Source organism: Pipistrellus hanaki, assembly GCF_964339955.1.
Source record: "Pipistrellus hanaki genome assembly, chromosome: 3".
Taxonomy (NCBI): Eukaryota; Metazoa; Chordata; class Mammalia; order Chiroptera; family Vespertilionidae; genus Pipistrellus; species Pipistrellus hanaki.
Genome location: NC_140505.1, coordinates 162,722,865 through 162,738,642, shown reverse-complemented (window position 1 = coordinate 162,738,642; position 15,778 = coordinate 162,722,865). Strand labels below are relative to the sequence as shown.

Here is a 15,778-nt window from a genome sequence, read left to right as displayed (position 1 = left end):
ATAGATGTTGACTTCTTGAAATATATATTTTTTGTAGATTTAACTTCTGGAAATATGTAAATATTTTAAATAATTCTAAAGTAAAATTAAATTTAAAAATATCTTTAAAAATAGGGAAAAATCTAAAATAAGTCAAAATACAAGTTTATAATCACAGTTTTATATTTCACTGAGAGTTTATTTTATATTTGCCAACAACTCAAAATGTGAACCTGAAGTTTAAAAAAAAATAATAAAATAAAATAAAATAAAAGTTTATTAGCTGGGCTCCAAATAAAAATTGTTGGTTCTTGGCTTTTTCCTCCACATCTAACAAACACAAGAAAACAAATCTTAAGTGAAATGAGTCCATTCAAGGGACTGTAACCCATTATCTTTTCTCTTTCATTTCTCTAGGAAAATAAAGGAAAGCCTGGAGTGTTTCCCTGTTAAATTGAACAACTTGATCCACACGCTGGCACAAATGACAGCCATAAGCCCTGCCAAGTCTGTTTCACAGAACTTTCCCCAGGAATCCTGTAGGCCGAGTGCAACCAGGCCAATTCAAAGAGCGACCATTTTAAGGTTCAGCAACAGGACTAATCCCGTAAGTCTCAAGTTTGTCATCTTGACTTAAATATCCTTTGCCTCCACCTCAGACTTGCCCTTCACGAGGCTACACATCCATCCTTAAACCCTGATTTTTTGCTTTTACTATGCAAATGAAAAACCAGTACCATTTTGAGCAGAAGTGCCCACTGCAGAGGATGTTCTAAGGACAAATCATAACAACCAGAGCTATTAGAAGAGAATCATCAAAGAGAACAGATCCTGCCCGAGGTATAAGATGAAACAAGAGCTGATTGAAGTGTCTGCAAGGAGAGCAGAGATTGGGCGTCTGTTCCCAGCACATTAGATGATTATTATACACTGTGTTTATAGGTAATTTTGCCATTGCAAATTGCATCTCTTAACTTTTGTGATGATTTTTTTTTTTTCATGCACAAAGATTCCTGCTTTGTTTAGTGACATGAAATCAGATCTAGCAGGTATCCCGGGTTGATATTGCTGTCTTCTGATCTTTGTCTATTTATTTTTTGCAGCTGTATCTGATCCAGGTGACACACAATAACAACAAAACAAGCCTGACAGAAAAATCGTTTGAACAGTTTGCAAAACTTCACGGCCAACTCCACAAGCAGTTTGCAGCACGGACCCTCCCAGAGTAAGGCCCTGTCCTCCTCCTCCGCAGGGTGTGCCTTCAGTACTTGTCCTTGAACATAAGGGAAAATTATGGTTATGGGAGTTCCTATTTGTAAGCAACACAGCACCAAAGACTGTATTGCTCTCAGAGTCAAAAAAGTATGTCTCATAAAACAGAACAGGGTTTTCAATTTTCTGTCTGCTTCTAGCCATTGATTTTGTAGACAGAAAAATGGAGAACCAATAACCTTTATTTTTATCAGTTATTAAGAAAATTATTTTTAAAAATTTTATCTTCTGGGGGTTTTTCTATAAAATTAAAAATTTAGAACTAAATTGGTCTTCTCGTACGAAATTTTAATATAGTAAAATCTTTTGTAGTAAATTTACTATAGTAAATTTTAATATCATAGAATTTATTAAAATCAACTCACTTTTGTTATAATTATTGGCTTCAGTTTGCACTATCTAAATCTAATTTGTTGTTATGTTCATTTTGATGCAACCTTGAAAACTATTGCTTCCATTCATGTTTTATTGGCGAAAAAAACATTAAATGTAAGCAAAACAAAAATATAATGAAAATAACTTCTGTCCAAAAAGACTTTCTAAAATTTATCATAACTAGCCAAACTTAGGGCATAGACTTCAGTGTACAACAAAAGTGTACCTTGACTACTGAAGGGTGAACTTGCAGAAAGAATGATAGTGGCACTTAGGTAAACCAAATGTAATTTCATCTTGACTCAGATTTTTAACTAAATGGTCTTTTAACAACATGAATGGTCATAGCTGCCCTGACATACTTTGTGCATATGGATTTTTAGTAGGCTTTCAAGGTTGAATCCATTTTCAAAATATAAAGCTAAGCTGAGATATCAATGGATGGACAGATAGTGTGCACTATTGATGACTGAGTAGTTCACATTCATGAAAAATTATTCTTGTAGATGTCACAGAAATTTTGAAATACAGATGCTTTAAGTCAGGGCACATTCAAAAGACTGGGAGGAAAGGAATGTGGCTGTGGAAATTTTTCAAAGTAACATCAGCTTTAAGAATTACTCCCCCCTCCCAAAAAATAATCTAAAAAAATAACTGAAAAAGAAGAGATGCTGGCAACATTTCCAATTGGCTGCACATATTAAATTCAACATCAGAAGCTGCCATCATGCCCTACTAAGAAGTGATAAGTTCATTCAAGTTAAAGACCTTTCCTTTTTGGTCTCAAAAACTTCTCTGTTTTACATTTGTATCTTTCCAATACATATTAGAATAACTTATAAAACCTTAAAAGTGGTAATAATCTCTTTTATATGTGCCTCTTCTCGATTTTCAGCTTTAGTTAGGATTTTGCTTTGCTCAACAACTACTACCTGACAATGGGACCTAAGTTGATTTTAAACATGTACAAGCAATGAGTGGAGGAAAAGGACATTAATCCTCTGTGCCCTGAGCTGTATCGGGATGCTCAGAGTCCCAGAGGAGCTAAGGGGTACAGCAATGCATATAAATTAAGGATGAGGGCAAGATGTCCTCTGACTTCTAAATTCACTCAGAGAAACTGTATGAGAATGAAGTAAACCTGATCTGGAAAGTATAAGGAAACATTTGGAATTGTGAGGAATAGAATTCAAATTGCTCCCAGAATGCAATGGGGATCTTCACATTGGACTATGCGTACTTCCAAGAGGACAAGGGCTTGGAAATCTCCCTCGAAAGCAAATGGTCTTCTTTAAAATTAATCTGCGAGAGAAGGGATGATTTCCTCTCCCTCTTCTACCTTCACCAACCATCTAAAACCTTATTTTGGCACATTATCCTAGGCAGTAAAATAAGTCTCTGGGGCCAAATACAGAGCAAATCAAAACACTGGTGTTGGAGAGAGAAAATAGATTATTCTAATAACCAGGTATCAAATCTGATTGCAAGTCAGGTGTTTTCTATTCTTTGGTCTGAATAAAATTAAAGGAGGAAATTAGGTCACTGTCAGAAAAAAAAATGATCATAAAAATAATTTTTAAGAACTGAATTATATATTTAGCAAATAGCTGAAAAGTATCTCAAGTGAATATTACTATAGCTGAATTCCTCAATTCTCATGTACTTCTTTATACACAAGATTTTTTTAGTACATACATCTATCAAAACATCAACAAAGGCATAGAACTGATGTTGAACTCTATTTTATTCTAGCAATAAGAAAAATTCATCTCACAGATATACAAGTTATTATTTAAAACCAACCCAATATAGCTGTCAAATGCATATCTATATCTTGGTTACTTGTGTATGGAACCAATTTTCATAACAAATCAGGACAAACATGTTTAATACTTTAAGCTTTAGAACTGCAAGTGACCTTTAAGAAATAGAAAAATTACTTAAATACACAAACATGTTGTTTTGAACTTCCCTGACATGCCCAACAAGAGGCAGTGGATGGGATGGCCTGAAGTTGTCACACACTTCTGTGTGTTTGCTGACAGTGCTTTACTATCCCCCATTCTCCTTTTCCCAGGAAAAGGTCATATTAAAGAAGCAGAATTAAGAAGGAGGCAGAGCAAGACTGCAGTCGGAGGAAGATGCTAGATAGTTCCTAAAACGATATATTTAATCCTTAAAATTCGTTACCAAATGCTAACCACTAACAGGTCATCCCATCCAATAGTTGGGTTTGATCCTATCTAATCCATGGAGGTAAATCATCAGATAGTAGGGAGGAAATTCTGCAAGTCAAACTCTTGGGGAAAGTGATACTTTGTTCCAAAGGCTCAGACCAGATGGAAGCAAATGCCATTTACTAAGTGTTTAATTTAGTTCCTGTAGCAGTATCTCCAGTGAACTCAGAAGAAACATTACAATCTGACCTTCTTGAAAACTTATGAATCATTAACTTTAGAAAATATTTATTAAGCCCCCACATGCATGTAAGGGACAAAATGTGTGGTCTACCATAAACACAGTAAGAAAGAACAGATATATTAGTTTAGTACGCTAAATTAAATTAGTATTAATATTAGTGACAATTAAAATAGCACAAGTGACCACAGCCACGTTAATGAAACTCTCAGTGGTAATCATGTGACTTAAAGAAAAATGTTTTCTTTGGCCATAATTCCATCTGTTGTAGCTAACAGTTTCACAAACAATCCTAAAATGAAGAGGCCAATTTCGAACTAACTAATGTACACTTTTTTCTCTCTTAAAACAGGTTTCCTCATTGGTGGCACTTACCTTTCACAAATTCAGATCATAAAAGATTCAGAGATCTAAATTGTTACATGGAACAGATATTAACAGGATCATATGAGATTGCAAACGTATGTTACAATTTAATTTTATACTTTTGCATAAAATATCGACTATTACTGGAAATGTTATTATGCATTATGATGATATTCTGTTAGTCCTTCAACAAACATGCATGTCTTATGTGTGGGAATCTCTGAAATAGTAAACTGTGGAATGGAAAGAAAAAAAAGGTATATAGCACGTTGGCCTCAAATAACTTGAAGTAATATGTGATTATTGAACTATCAGTGCTGCTAGGTACCCTAGCACTCTAGAGAATTAAAAATTACTTTATTTTATCTTCTTTACTTTTTATTGAATTTATTGAGGTAACAATGATCAATAAAATTATACAAGTTTCAACTGTACAATTCTATACTGCATCATCTGCACATTGCACTGTGAGCTCACCATCCAAAGTTATCTCCTTCTGTCACCATTTATCCCCCCTTCACCCTCTCCTATCTGCCCCCACCTCTCTTTCCCTCTGCTAATCACCACACTGTTGTCCATCTATGAGGCTTTTTTTTTTTTAACCACTTTTTTCACCCAGCCTTCCTCCCCTTCCCTCTTTGATTGAGGTTTCAGAGAAAAGATGAGGTTTCAGAAAGAAGAAAACATCTGAGCTATGCCTTTAACAGCAAATTGTAGTATTTAAAAGAGCTGACTGAGGTGCCAGAATGGTGTGGCTCAGTGGTTGAGCATGGACCTATGAATGAGGAGGTCACGGTTACATTCCCAGCCAGGGGGTCAGGGCATTTGCCTGGGATGCAGGCTTGATCCCCAGTGGGGGGTGTGCAGAAGGCAGCCAATCAATAATTCTCTCTCATCATTGATGTTTCCATCTCTCTCTCCCTTTCCTTTCCTCTCTGAAATTAATTTTTAAAAATATTTTAAATGTAAAAATAAATAAATGAAAGGGTTGGCATAGAGAAGTGTTTCCCTAGGAAATAGGAAAGGTCATGAGTGAGGGGGTAGAAGAAAGGGATTGTATTAGATTCTATTGCTGTTATGATAAATTATCATAAATTTGGTAGCTTAAAACAACACATATCTTTTTTTTTCCAATTCTTAAGGTCAAAGTCCAAAAAAAATGGGTCTTCTAGGACTAAACTCATGTTAGAGGACTGGTTCTTTCTATAGGCACTAGAAAAAACATTCATTTCCTTGGCTATTCAGCTTCCAGAGACTGTCAACCACTGCTGTAGAGCCTAAAACTATCGGAAAACACAGATATTTACATTACAATTATGCCAGGCTGGGGGACTCCAAGCCACGCTGGGAGACCTGAAGGTGCACCTGCAGACCTGAGGCTGCACCCATCACCTGGCAGGGCTGGATGAGGGGGGGACACCTAAGGCTGTGCCTCCCTCCCAGTGCTGGGCCTGGAGACCTGAGGCAGCAGCCCCCCCACCACCACCACCTGGCAGGGCTTGGGAGTGGAGCCAGCCAGTGCTGGATCTTGCCCAATGGGAGTGGGGCCTGCTAGGTCTGGGTCTCATGAGATTTTGAGGCGAGTGCAGGTTGACAGGGACTAGACTCTGGGTCCTGCAGGATGCCCCAGACATGACAGGAGGAAGATTTTCATATACATATTACTAATTTTCTTTCATCTCTGACACTTCTATTATAGAGAAAGGGCAAATAGAAATATTAAAATATTTCCTCTAATTAATTCCCTTTTAATGAGCACAAATTTTGTGCACTGGGCCACTAGTTTTACAATAATGGTTTAGTGTATGAAATGTTTTCTCCTGGATCTATTAGGCTGGTCACCAATCAGCTAATACCAATAATTTTTCTCCTTTGTTCTGTTAATGTGATAACTCACAGTGATGGATAATCTAATTTTAAACAAAACTGCATTACTAGGATAAATTCCACATGGTTGCAATGTATTATTCTTTCTATGTATTGCTATTTTTGACTTAACATTTTCTTTAATATTTGTTTTCAACTTTGTTTATGACAGAGATGGCCTGAAGTTGTTTTGTGTTATGTCCTTAACAAGAATAAGAATCAACAATATGCTGGACTCATAATATTATTATTTGCCAAAAAAAAAAAAAAAATTCTTGCTTTTTTTCATACTCTTTAGAACAGTTTCTATAAAATTGGTTTATAACTTTAATTTGTAAAGCCATGGAGGTCTTGAGATTTCATTTACTTAAAAGTTCTAGGGCAATTCACATTTTCTGTTTTTTTGAAGTGGTCTATGTATAAGTTATAGTTCTCTATGAATTTTTGCTACTGTATTGGCATAAAGTCATTTACAGTGTTCCCTCATAATATTTGTAACATTTATAAGATCTGAAGAAATGCCCATTCTTTCATTATTCACATATGTCATTTCCTAATCAGTCTTGTCAGAGGATTATGAATTTTACTAATCTTTGCCAAGAAGGAAATGTGGAATTTATTGGCCCTTTTTATTATATTATTTTAAAACTCTATTTTTATGTTTATTATTTCCTTCCTTCTGCTTCCTTTGGTCCTATTTTGCTCTTCTATGAATACCATCCTCAGATAGTTACTTAACTTGTTTATTTTCAACCTAGACATTTGGCCTTCAATATAGTAGAGACAAGATATCCTATTATATTATCAATTTTTAGCAAATATGGACTCAAAAACACTGTGCTCCAATATTACTTCCAGTTGGCAGACTCAGCTGGAATGCTGCTATATATCAAAAGACAAGTACCTGAGCACTTACAGGGATATACTTAACTCAGTTCTGAGTGAGGCAGAGAGGCATCCTGGACAGTATGGCACTCAAATTGTTATTAAAGGGCAAAGAGAAGTTAGTAAATAGAAATTGGGGAAAGTTGTGCTAGACAAAGAGAACTGTAAGGACAAAGTATCCATTATGGTTATATGTGTTCCTCTTAGTCTGTAGTTTAAACAACTCAGTAACTATATTCATTCATTTTTTACCCATGGAAAACACAGTTACAAACTCATCAATACTAAATAAATATTTTAAATAAAAATAACAGAATCGCTAGCATATGGGATTTTAAAACCTAAGAGATTGAGTTTGCATCTGAAAAGTATTTCATGGTCTCTTATTTATTCTTATAGCTTACCAGCTTTTTCTTTTGAAGAAATTAGCTCATGCTTCTAAAACATACAATTTATTTACTTATATACATAAACTACTACACTAATAAGTGATAATTTCTGTTTTAAAATGTGTAGAAAAACAGAACATTTAGAAAAAAAACTTAATGTTATAAAATAGTTAGTAATGTAATTTTGATATTTTTCCTCCAGTGTCTGTCCTCCTCATGAGCCCCATGACAGAGATCTCTGGGTTGATAAAAACAATCTTGAGAATTGTGCTAGCTGCCAGCTTGGGAGCAGGCTCTTCTGGTTACCTAGGAGCCTTGGCTGCTCGTACTCGTAAAGAAAGATCGAGGCAACTTAACTTACCGTATTTTTCGGACCATAAGACGCACCAGTTTTTAGAGAAGGGAAATGAAGAAAAAAAGATTCTGAAACAAATAGTGTCCTAAAATATTTTATGTGCATTAAAACCCAACATCACAGTCATAAACACATGTAATCAACCCTGTAAAGTAAACAGCAGCATTTAGAACCATTTTAGAGCCGGGCAAGCACACAGAGACCACACAGAGCTGGGCAAGTAAAAAAACTTTTTTTTTACAGTATATGTGTAGGCTATATTTGGACCATAAGACGCAGGGACTTTTTCCCCCCACTTCTGGGGGGGGAAAAGTGCGTCTTATGGTCCTCAAAATACGGTATTTCATTGAGTTTCAAATACCTTTTGCATGTTCAAGAATATTGAATGTTGACATCTTAATGATCTTTACTAATTCTGACATTCTCTGAGGTCATGTCCATTCACTTTTGCTATAATCAAGGACCACATGAATATGGAAGTTGTCTGGAAGGGAAAGAGCTGAGGAGATAGTGTATGGGATTGCCATCTTTGCATTCTGCAGGCTGTCTTACTGATAATAATATAGCTGTTTTTAAAACTATGCCTTTTCAGAGAAATGCACAAAATGTCAAGTAACCATTAAAGAGTTGGGATTTGTCCTATTTAGACAGAGGCAAGTATGTGCACACTGGGATAGGCTGCTGGTTTCATCCTAGTGTAACTAGGATACATGTTGAGATCTCTCTTTTATACTAGAGGCCCGATGCACGAAATACATGCAAGGGGGGCCTTGGCCCCAAACCACGCCTGCTGCCTCTGTTGTGGGATGGGGGAGGCCTCTACCACCTCTGCCTTGGCCCCACCTGCTGCAGCTTTGTCTGAAGAAAGTACATGTGGAAGGATGTCCGGTTTAATTAGCATATTATGCTTTTATTATTATTGATTTGATTTCAGAGAGGAACCATGAGAGATAGAAATAAAAACATCAATGATGAGAGAGAATAATTGATCAACTGCCTCCTTCATGACCCCTAATGGGATCGAGCCTGCAACCCAGGCATGTGCCCTGACTGGGAATTGAACTTGGACCTCCTGGTTTATAGGTCGGTGCTCAATCATTGAGCAACACCAACGGGGCTTGATTTCTGTCTTGCCATCAATAGGGAACTCCTAAATGTATCTGCCCACAGAAGGGGTTCACATAGAAGTGTTAGCAGACTACTGCTATGAGAAAGGAAAGCAAAGGAGTCATGTATATATACAGATAAGGAAAACTTACAAAGGGGCAGTTTAGCACAGCGAGTCTTAGTGAATATTGTTGCCCATCATAGTCATTGCTGGGTGTGGGGGTGGGCTAGAAGAGGTCAGTGGGGAAGAAAGGAAACAAATGTAATACTTTAAAAAAATAAAGATTTAAATAAATAATTAAATAAATAAATAAATAATAAATTTTTAAAAACAAAAAGTTAAATTAAAAATATATATTATTATGAGCCCTTCTAGGGCATTCCCAATTATAAGAAGTCTTGTTTTTTGTCATGGAAATTAGATAAAGAGGTTGCTTTAAAGTCCAGTATCTGGTATCAGTCAGGTTAGATGGAAGGAAGCTCTCTGAGAGTTGGTGTAAAGACAAAAGCAGCCCAGATAGAGGGATGACTATAAATCTCTGAATCTCTCTCTCTCTCTCTCTCTCTCTCTCTCTCTCTCTCTCTCTCTCTCTCTCTCTCTCTCTCCTTCTCTCTCTCTCTCTCTTTCTACCTCTCTCTCTCTCTCTCAGCATGGGTATTTTTAGTTTTAATTTCTACTTTCAAATTGATAGGAACTTCTTTTCTTCTCTCAATGTTTGCAGTTTCTTTTTCTTTTTTTAAAATATATTTTATTGATTTTGTACAGAGATGAAGGGAGAGAGATAGAGAGTCAGAAACATCGATGAGAGAGAGTCATCGATCAGCTGCCTCTTGCACACCCCCTACTGGGGATGTGCCCGCAACCAAGGTACATGCCCTTGACCTGAATCGAACCCGGGACCTTTTAGTCCCCAAGCCGACGCTCTATCCATTGAGCCAAACCGGTTTCGGCCTGCAGTTTCATTCTACTAACAAATTATAATTGTGATAACAAGAATTCCTTTGCTTCTTTTAATTCTTCTCTGTTTTTGGTGGAACTGTGTTGTGACCCTGAATAAGATCTGTATAGAGAGCAGTCTAAACATATAATAAAAGCTATAGTAACTATTGTAGTTCCTAAACAAATGTGAACATATGAATTTAGTTGAAATATACAAACAGTAGTTGTTTTTTAAAAAAAACAAATTTAAGCCATATTCATGCTGATTTTTAGCTCTTCTCATATTGTTGCTAATTTCTAGAAGTCCCCTAAAATGAGAAATAATATCACTTAAGGTTTAAACAATGTTGTGCTTTTAAAGCAGAAATCAAATGTCAAAATACATCCAAATGGGTAAATCCTATCTTAATAGTGAACATATGTTTCTTGCTCCCTGCTTGCTCAACCCAGATGTTAATTACTACATTTGTCACTACATTGCTCGTTTCCTCTTTGGAACTGATTCAGATTGTGTTGCAGGCAGGATAAATGTCATATGTGTACCATCAGTAAAACCAAGAGTATTTTTCAGAGTCTGGTAAAATGTTGATGACAAGGAATTACATAAGATTCTTTATAAATTCACTATTTTTCACAGTGTCATTCTTCCATGTAACTCCAATATGAATATAATGAGTTGAACCACATTAAAGACTGGACATTCTGACAAGCTTCTTTATGAAAAAAGCAATAAAATATAATTACTGTTCAACTTTGATTTAAAACTCTTCTGGGAATTCATTTTTAAATTCACATAGCGCTTCCTGATGTGTGAGAGATAGATTTAGCTTATTGCTTTAACTCACTAAAACTAAATCTTACAGCCAATTCTAGATGTTGGCTGGCCAGTTAATAAATGGGAATTAATAATGTATTTTTTTTAAATAAAGGGAAAAAATTATCCCTTTTGTTGTATTGCATTACTTCTGATCGTTGCAAGTACTTTGTAGTCTTTGAGAACAAGAATTAGTGCATATAAAATAGAAAAACCATAAGTTTTCAACAACTTTAAACTGATAAACTCTCTCAAAATGTCAATCATTTTAAATTATAAATGAATTAGTAACAAAATATTAATAAGATCCCTGAAATTAATAAAATATAAGCTGGTGTATATTTTAATTTAAATTTGTTCAATTGACTTTCAAATATGCTCTTTATTGAATGAATTTTTAAGTTGAAAGCATTATTAGGCATTAAAATCTCATATTAAGCATCTACTCTAACAAAGAAAGGTGTATATATAACCTCATACAGTAGTTAAGATAGTCTGTGCATTTACTTAAACCATTGATATAAGAAATCAATAACTGTAGTCTCCATGACAAATCCTAAACATTTACTAATTTGTTCACCAAATATATAATGTTCTACATAAGACAGATGTTCCAAATATTTAACAACTATTAAGACACCGGCACTAAAAAATCAGGGTGAGTGCCAATTGCTAATCCACCTTTATGGCCATACAAGCTTGAATTGATTTAATATTTCTATGTTGGAGAAAACTATAGGAGGAGCATTAAGGAACTGGGGCAATCAGGAGTTTAAATCTAAGCACACTAAGTCTGACTTGCCTTGAATACGAGGTCAAGTGGAATGTTGACATCGTGAGTTGAGGGAAAAAGTGAGACTGGAAATATAAATATTGGAGTTGTTAACAAATAACTGTTTTCCAAAGCCATGAGACTGGATGATATTATTTGGGTGAAAATGTAAATATAAAAGAGGTCTGAGAACTAGACCACGCATCACGCCAATTTAAAGTTTGAGAAGACAGAGGAGAATCAACAAATGAAAAGGACAACCTGTTGAAAACCATAAGAATGTGCTGCCTGGTACCCAAGACAGGAAATGATATCGAAGAGGAAGGAATGATCAGCTGTTTCAAGTGCTACAAACGGGTCAATATAAAGAATTCACCTTTGGAGTTAGAAAAATGCATATCATTGGTGAATTTAACAAGAACAATTTGATGGGAACATTAGAAACAAAAGAAATCCTAGAATGAGTTCGAAAGAGAATATGAAGAGAGAACTTTGGGATGAAATGTAGAAAACAATTCTTGCTCTAAGTATGAATAGAAGAAAATAATGTGCAGGGAAATGTAGGTCAAGAATTTTGTTTATCGAAATAAATTATAGCATATTTGTAGGCTACTAGGAAAACCCACTGAAGAAACAAAATGATGATGAAAGGGAGAACGAGAGCTTAGTCAGAGACCAAAGTGATGACCTTGAGTAAAGACGTGAGCATGGGAGCTAGATCAGTCTCAATTAAAGCACAGACCGTGCACCCATGTGAGGGAAGGAAGGGCAGAGGTGAGGTAAGATAATATATGTGTTGCCAAAAGCTCATGGAAATTCTTTTCTGTTTCTGGTATTGTTGTTTTATCAACAAGAAGAACAGCTTTGAGCAGACTGAGAGAAAACATATGCTGGCCCTTTGAGGAATGAATCTAAGTTATTAAGTAGTCTTATAGATGAGCAGAAGAATAAATGAACTAGTGATGGGTGTAGAATTTCCAGAAAATTCCAAACATCAACTTGAGGTTTGTAGGCATGAAGTAATAGTAAGACCAATAAGTGTGGTTGAGGGTTTTCCTCCAGGAATAGTCAGTAGGCCTGTTACAGTTGCAGACTTGGCAGAGAGCAACCAGACTTGGATATTTTTCCAGGTGAACAATAAAATAGAGGGAGAGAAGGCCAAAGGAGTGAAAGGAGCATGCAGGGGAGTTATTGTATCAACCATGAGATCTAAATGGGCCAAGGAGGGATGTGAAAATACGAAAGGGATTAGGGCCAGTGAAAAGTCAACAGATTGTGTTTTGTCACTAGATGGAATGGAGGGAGATGGTAGTTGTAGACAGGGAGGTTAGAAATCAAAATAATGAACCATCTTCTGTCAAAATCTTGAAGTCAAAAGCCTTTAAGACAAAATCAAGGGAAGAAGTGACTGTCTGAATAAGATGCAGAATAAGATAGTTGGATAAGAGGAGTTTAAAAGCAAAGAATCTACCACAACATAGGATGATTTGTGTGAATATTAAAATGAATATGAATTATGATCAGTACTATTAGAGAAAATGACAATGTTCCAAAGTTAAAAGTGTTCAAGAAATCAATGCTAATGACCTAGAAATCAATACAAAAATCCAACAACAAGGGGAGGGTTATATAGTCAGTAGACATGATATTCAACACAGGGCCTTTTTATAAAAGAAGAAAGAGTGAAGGTTAGAAGAGCAATGCGATGCAAAGAGGATACCTACCCCACTACCAGGATCAGGGTCATAAAGGGAACCAGAGAGAGTATAGCCACCATTTCAGAGACTTAAAGAGAAAGCATAATGGAATGCTCAGAGAACATAGTAAATTGAGCATATAAGAAATTTTGTTGATGACATTCTCCAAGAATGGCTGTCATGTTTCTTTTTAAAAAAAATCTGGTAATAGTGCTTTTCTGCTTAAAAGTCATCACTAGGTCACAATAGCCTTAAGCTTATGCAGAAGACTAGCATGTTATAGGATTCCTATAAAGATTTCTCTAGTCATAGTTCCTCTTCCCATCTATAGGCCTTTGTCATTGGTAACACAGGTGGCCCTGGGCTTACTGACCACACTGTATTTTGTGTGTACACTAATTTCAATTAGTCAACCACTTATGCTGTCTTGTGTTTCGTTTTCTCATTTATTGAATAAAATAGTTAAATTTAGAAGGTTGGGTGCTTTTTTCCTGAGAAACTCTGATCATTTGAAGAATTAATCAGAAAAGAAACATTTTTCATAATATAAAAATCTCCTAGGTATTATCAAATGCCAATTGCACCCTCTGTAATTGAGACAATCAGAAGTATGCCCATGCATTTTCTAAACACCTCATATTGTAGCATAACAAAATAATATTTTTATATAAGTATGTTGCAAACACTGCAAGGGAATATTTTGTTTTTATTAGTTAAAACTGACAGCTCTACTTATGGAGAATTATGTTTGTAGTCCATCAACCTAAAAATGGCACCCCTAGAGTGGCTCAATATAGAACCTACAGAATTAAATGTAGCCACAATGCTTGAAGGTCAATACAAATCCATTTGAGAACACAGGTTATTAGTCAGAGCAATTGTATTGCTAACATTCCTATAATTCTCAAAACTATCCAGTAGTGCAATGTGCTAAAATGCTCTGGAATGCATGCACGTAAATGAAGCTCAACCTGAGAAAAAATTTAAAGCGATAATTTTGAGATACAGCATATTGTTTTTCTATCTCCTTCATTTCTTTCATTGACTTCTGTCTTTATTGACACTGGGTCATGTTTCTTTTCAAGAATAAAAGCAATGTTATTACATTAAGGAATTAGTTTTTACTATGTTACCCATACCAAGAATTATAAATGAGAGCTTCAAGAGAATAATTAGCTAGTGGTGACATTTCAGAGACTAATTGGGAAGATTTTCTGCCTACTGTTGAAGTTTAATAACCATTCCATGGTGAGGTCAAAATGTCACCGGAGAAGAATAATTGACTAGTTGTCAAAAGACTGAAGATCAAATTTCCTTCACCAAATTCTGCACAGGCTGAAGTTTAACTTTAAACTAAAATATAAAAAGAAATAACAAAACAAAACAAAAACAAACACACACACACACACACACACACACACACACACACACACTTTGATTTGGTCAACTCCCTAATTATGATTAGATATATTTTTGAAGATATGTTCTTACTAACCAAGGTCAAAAGAGATCTATAGGTAGAGATCAAAGTTGGTAATTTATAATAATGCCTAAAATTGTTACCTAGATAAAAAATAATTGCATTAGAAAACCAATGTATTTTATAACTGATGACACATCTCTGGTTCTGTTAACAAATATTTACTGAGAAAAATATTGTATAAGGAATGAGTGAATAAATGATAATCTCTGTACTTGATATTATATTGATTAAACTAACAAGAGTAGAGAGCCTGTGATAAAACTTGGGCACATGCATGGATAAGGGTGGAAAGGATGGATAAAAGAGATATGTAAGAAGACAAAGAGGTAAGAAAGCATGATATATTCCAGGAAATATATAAATATAATTCAGCATAGTCCAGCATAACATACTAGAAGAGAAATGGTGATAGGTGAAGATAGAGAAATGAACAAGATCCCAATTAAGAAAGGCCTTATAAGTTTTGCTAAACAGTTGATCTTTTTCTTAAGAGCAATGGGGAGCCACTGCCAGGCTTTAAGATGTTAGTTGTTAGAATTTTATTTTGAAAGGTTCATTTGGCAATTATATGGAGAATAGATTGGATTAAAAAGCAGCAGTTGGGAATCTCTGTTATAACTTAGGTGAGAAGTAATGATGCTAGAGAGCTAGAAAGATGGCAGTATACCTGGAAGAATATAGGTGAATAGGTGGCATATTTATGAGATGAATAGGTGGCATATTTATGAGATGAAATCCATAGGACTTAACAATTAATTTTACATGTGAGGTGAGGAAGAAGGGAGAGTCCCAAAAAGATGCATACTATTTGAGCATGGACAAGAAAAGATGCACACTATTTGAGGAGAAAGAAAATGCATTTAGTGGTGCACTTATCTTTAGAACTGTCAAAGGAGCCAATAAACAAATGTTTTTATATAGAAGGCTGAGGATATACAAAGAGATAGATCTGGGATAAAGGTTTCAATTTGTGCATCATTATGGAAGCCACAAAAAAACAAAAAATCACCCAGAAGCAACGTGGAAATGAGAGAGAGATGGGTCTAGAAATGAGGAACAC

At 35.3% G+C, this 15,778-nt stretch overlaps 1 protein-coding gene across 1 annotated transcript in view; it reads left to right on the top strand.

Annotated features, from left to right (window-relative positions):
• PIK3C2G (phosphatidylinositol-4-phosphate 3-kinase catalytic subunit type 2 gamma) overlaps positions 1–15,778 on the top strand; it is a gene marked incomplete at its 3' end in the record, with an annotated part of 306,003 nt that overhangs the window by 250,706 nt on the left and 39,519 nt on the right. The window contains exons 28-30 of the mRNA XM_084877162.1: positions 397–586; positions 1,083–1,204; positions 4,397–4,505. Coding sequence (XP_084733288.1) covers positions 397–586; positions 1,083–1,204; positions 4,397–4,505 — 421 coding nt within the window. The remainder of the gene's footprint in view (positions 1–396; positions 587–1,082; positions 1,205–4,396; positions 4,506–15,778) is intronic.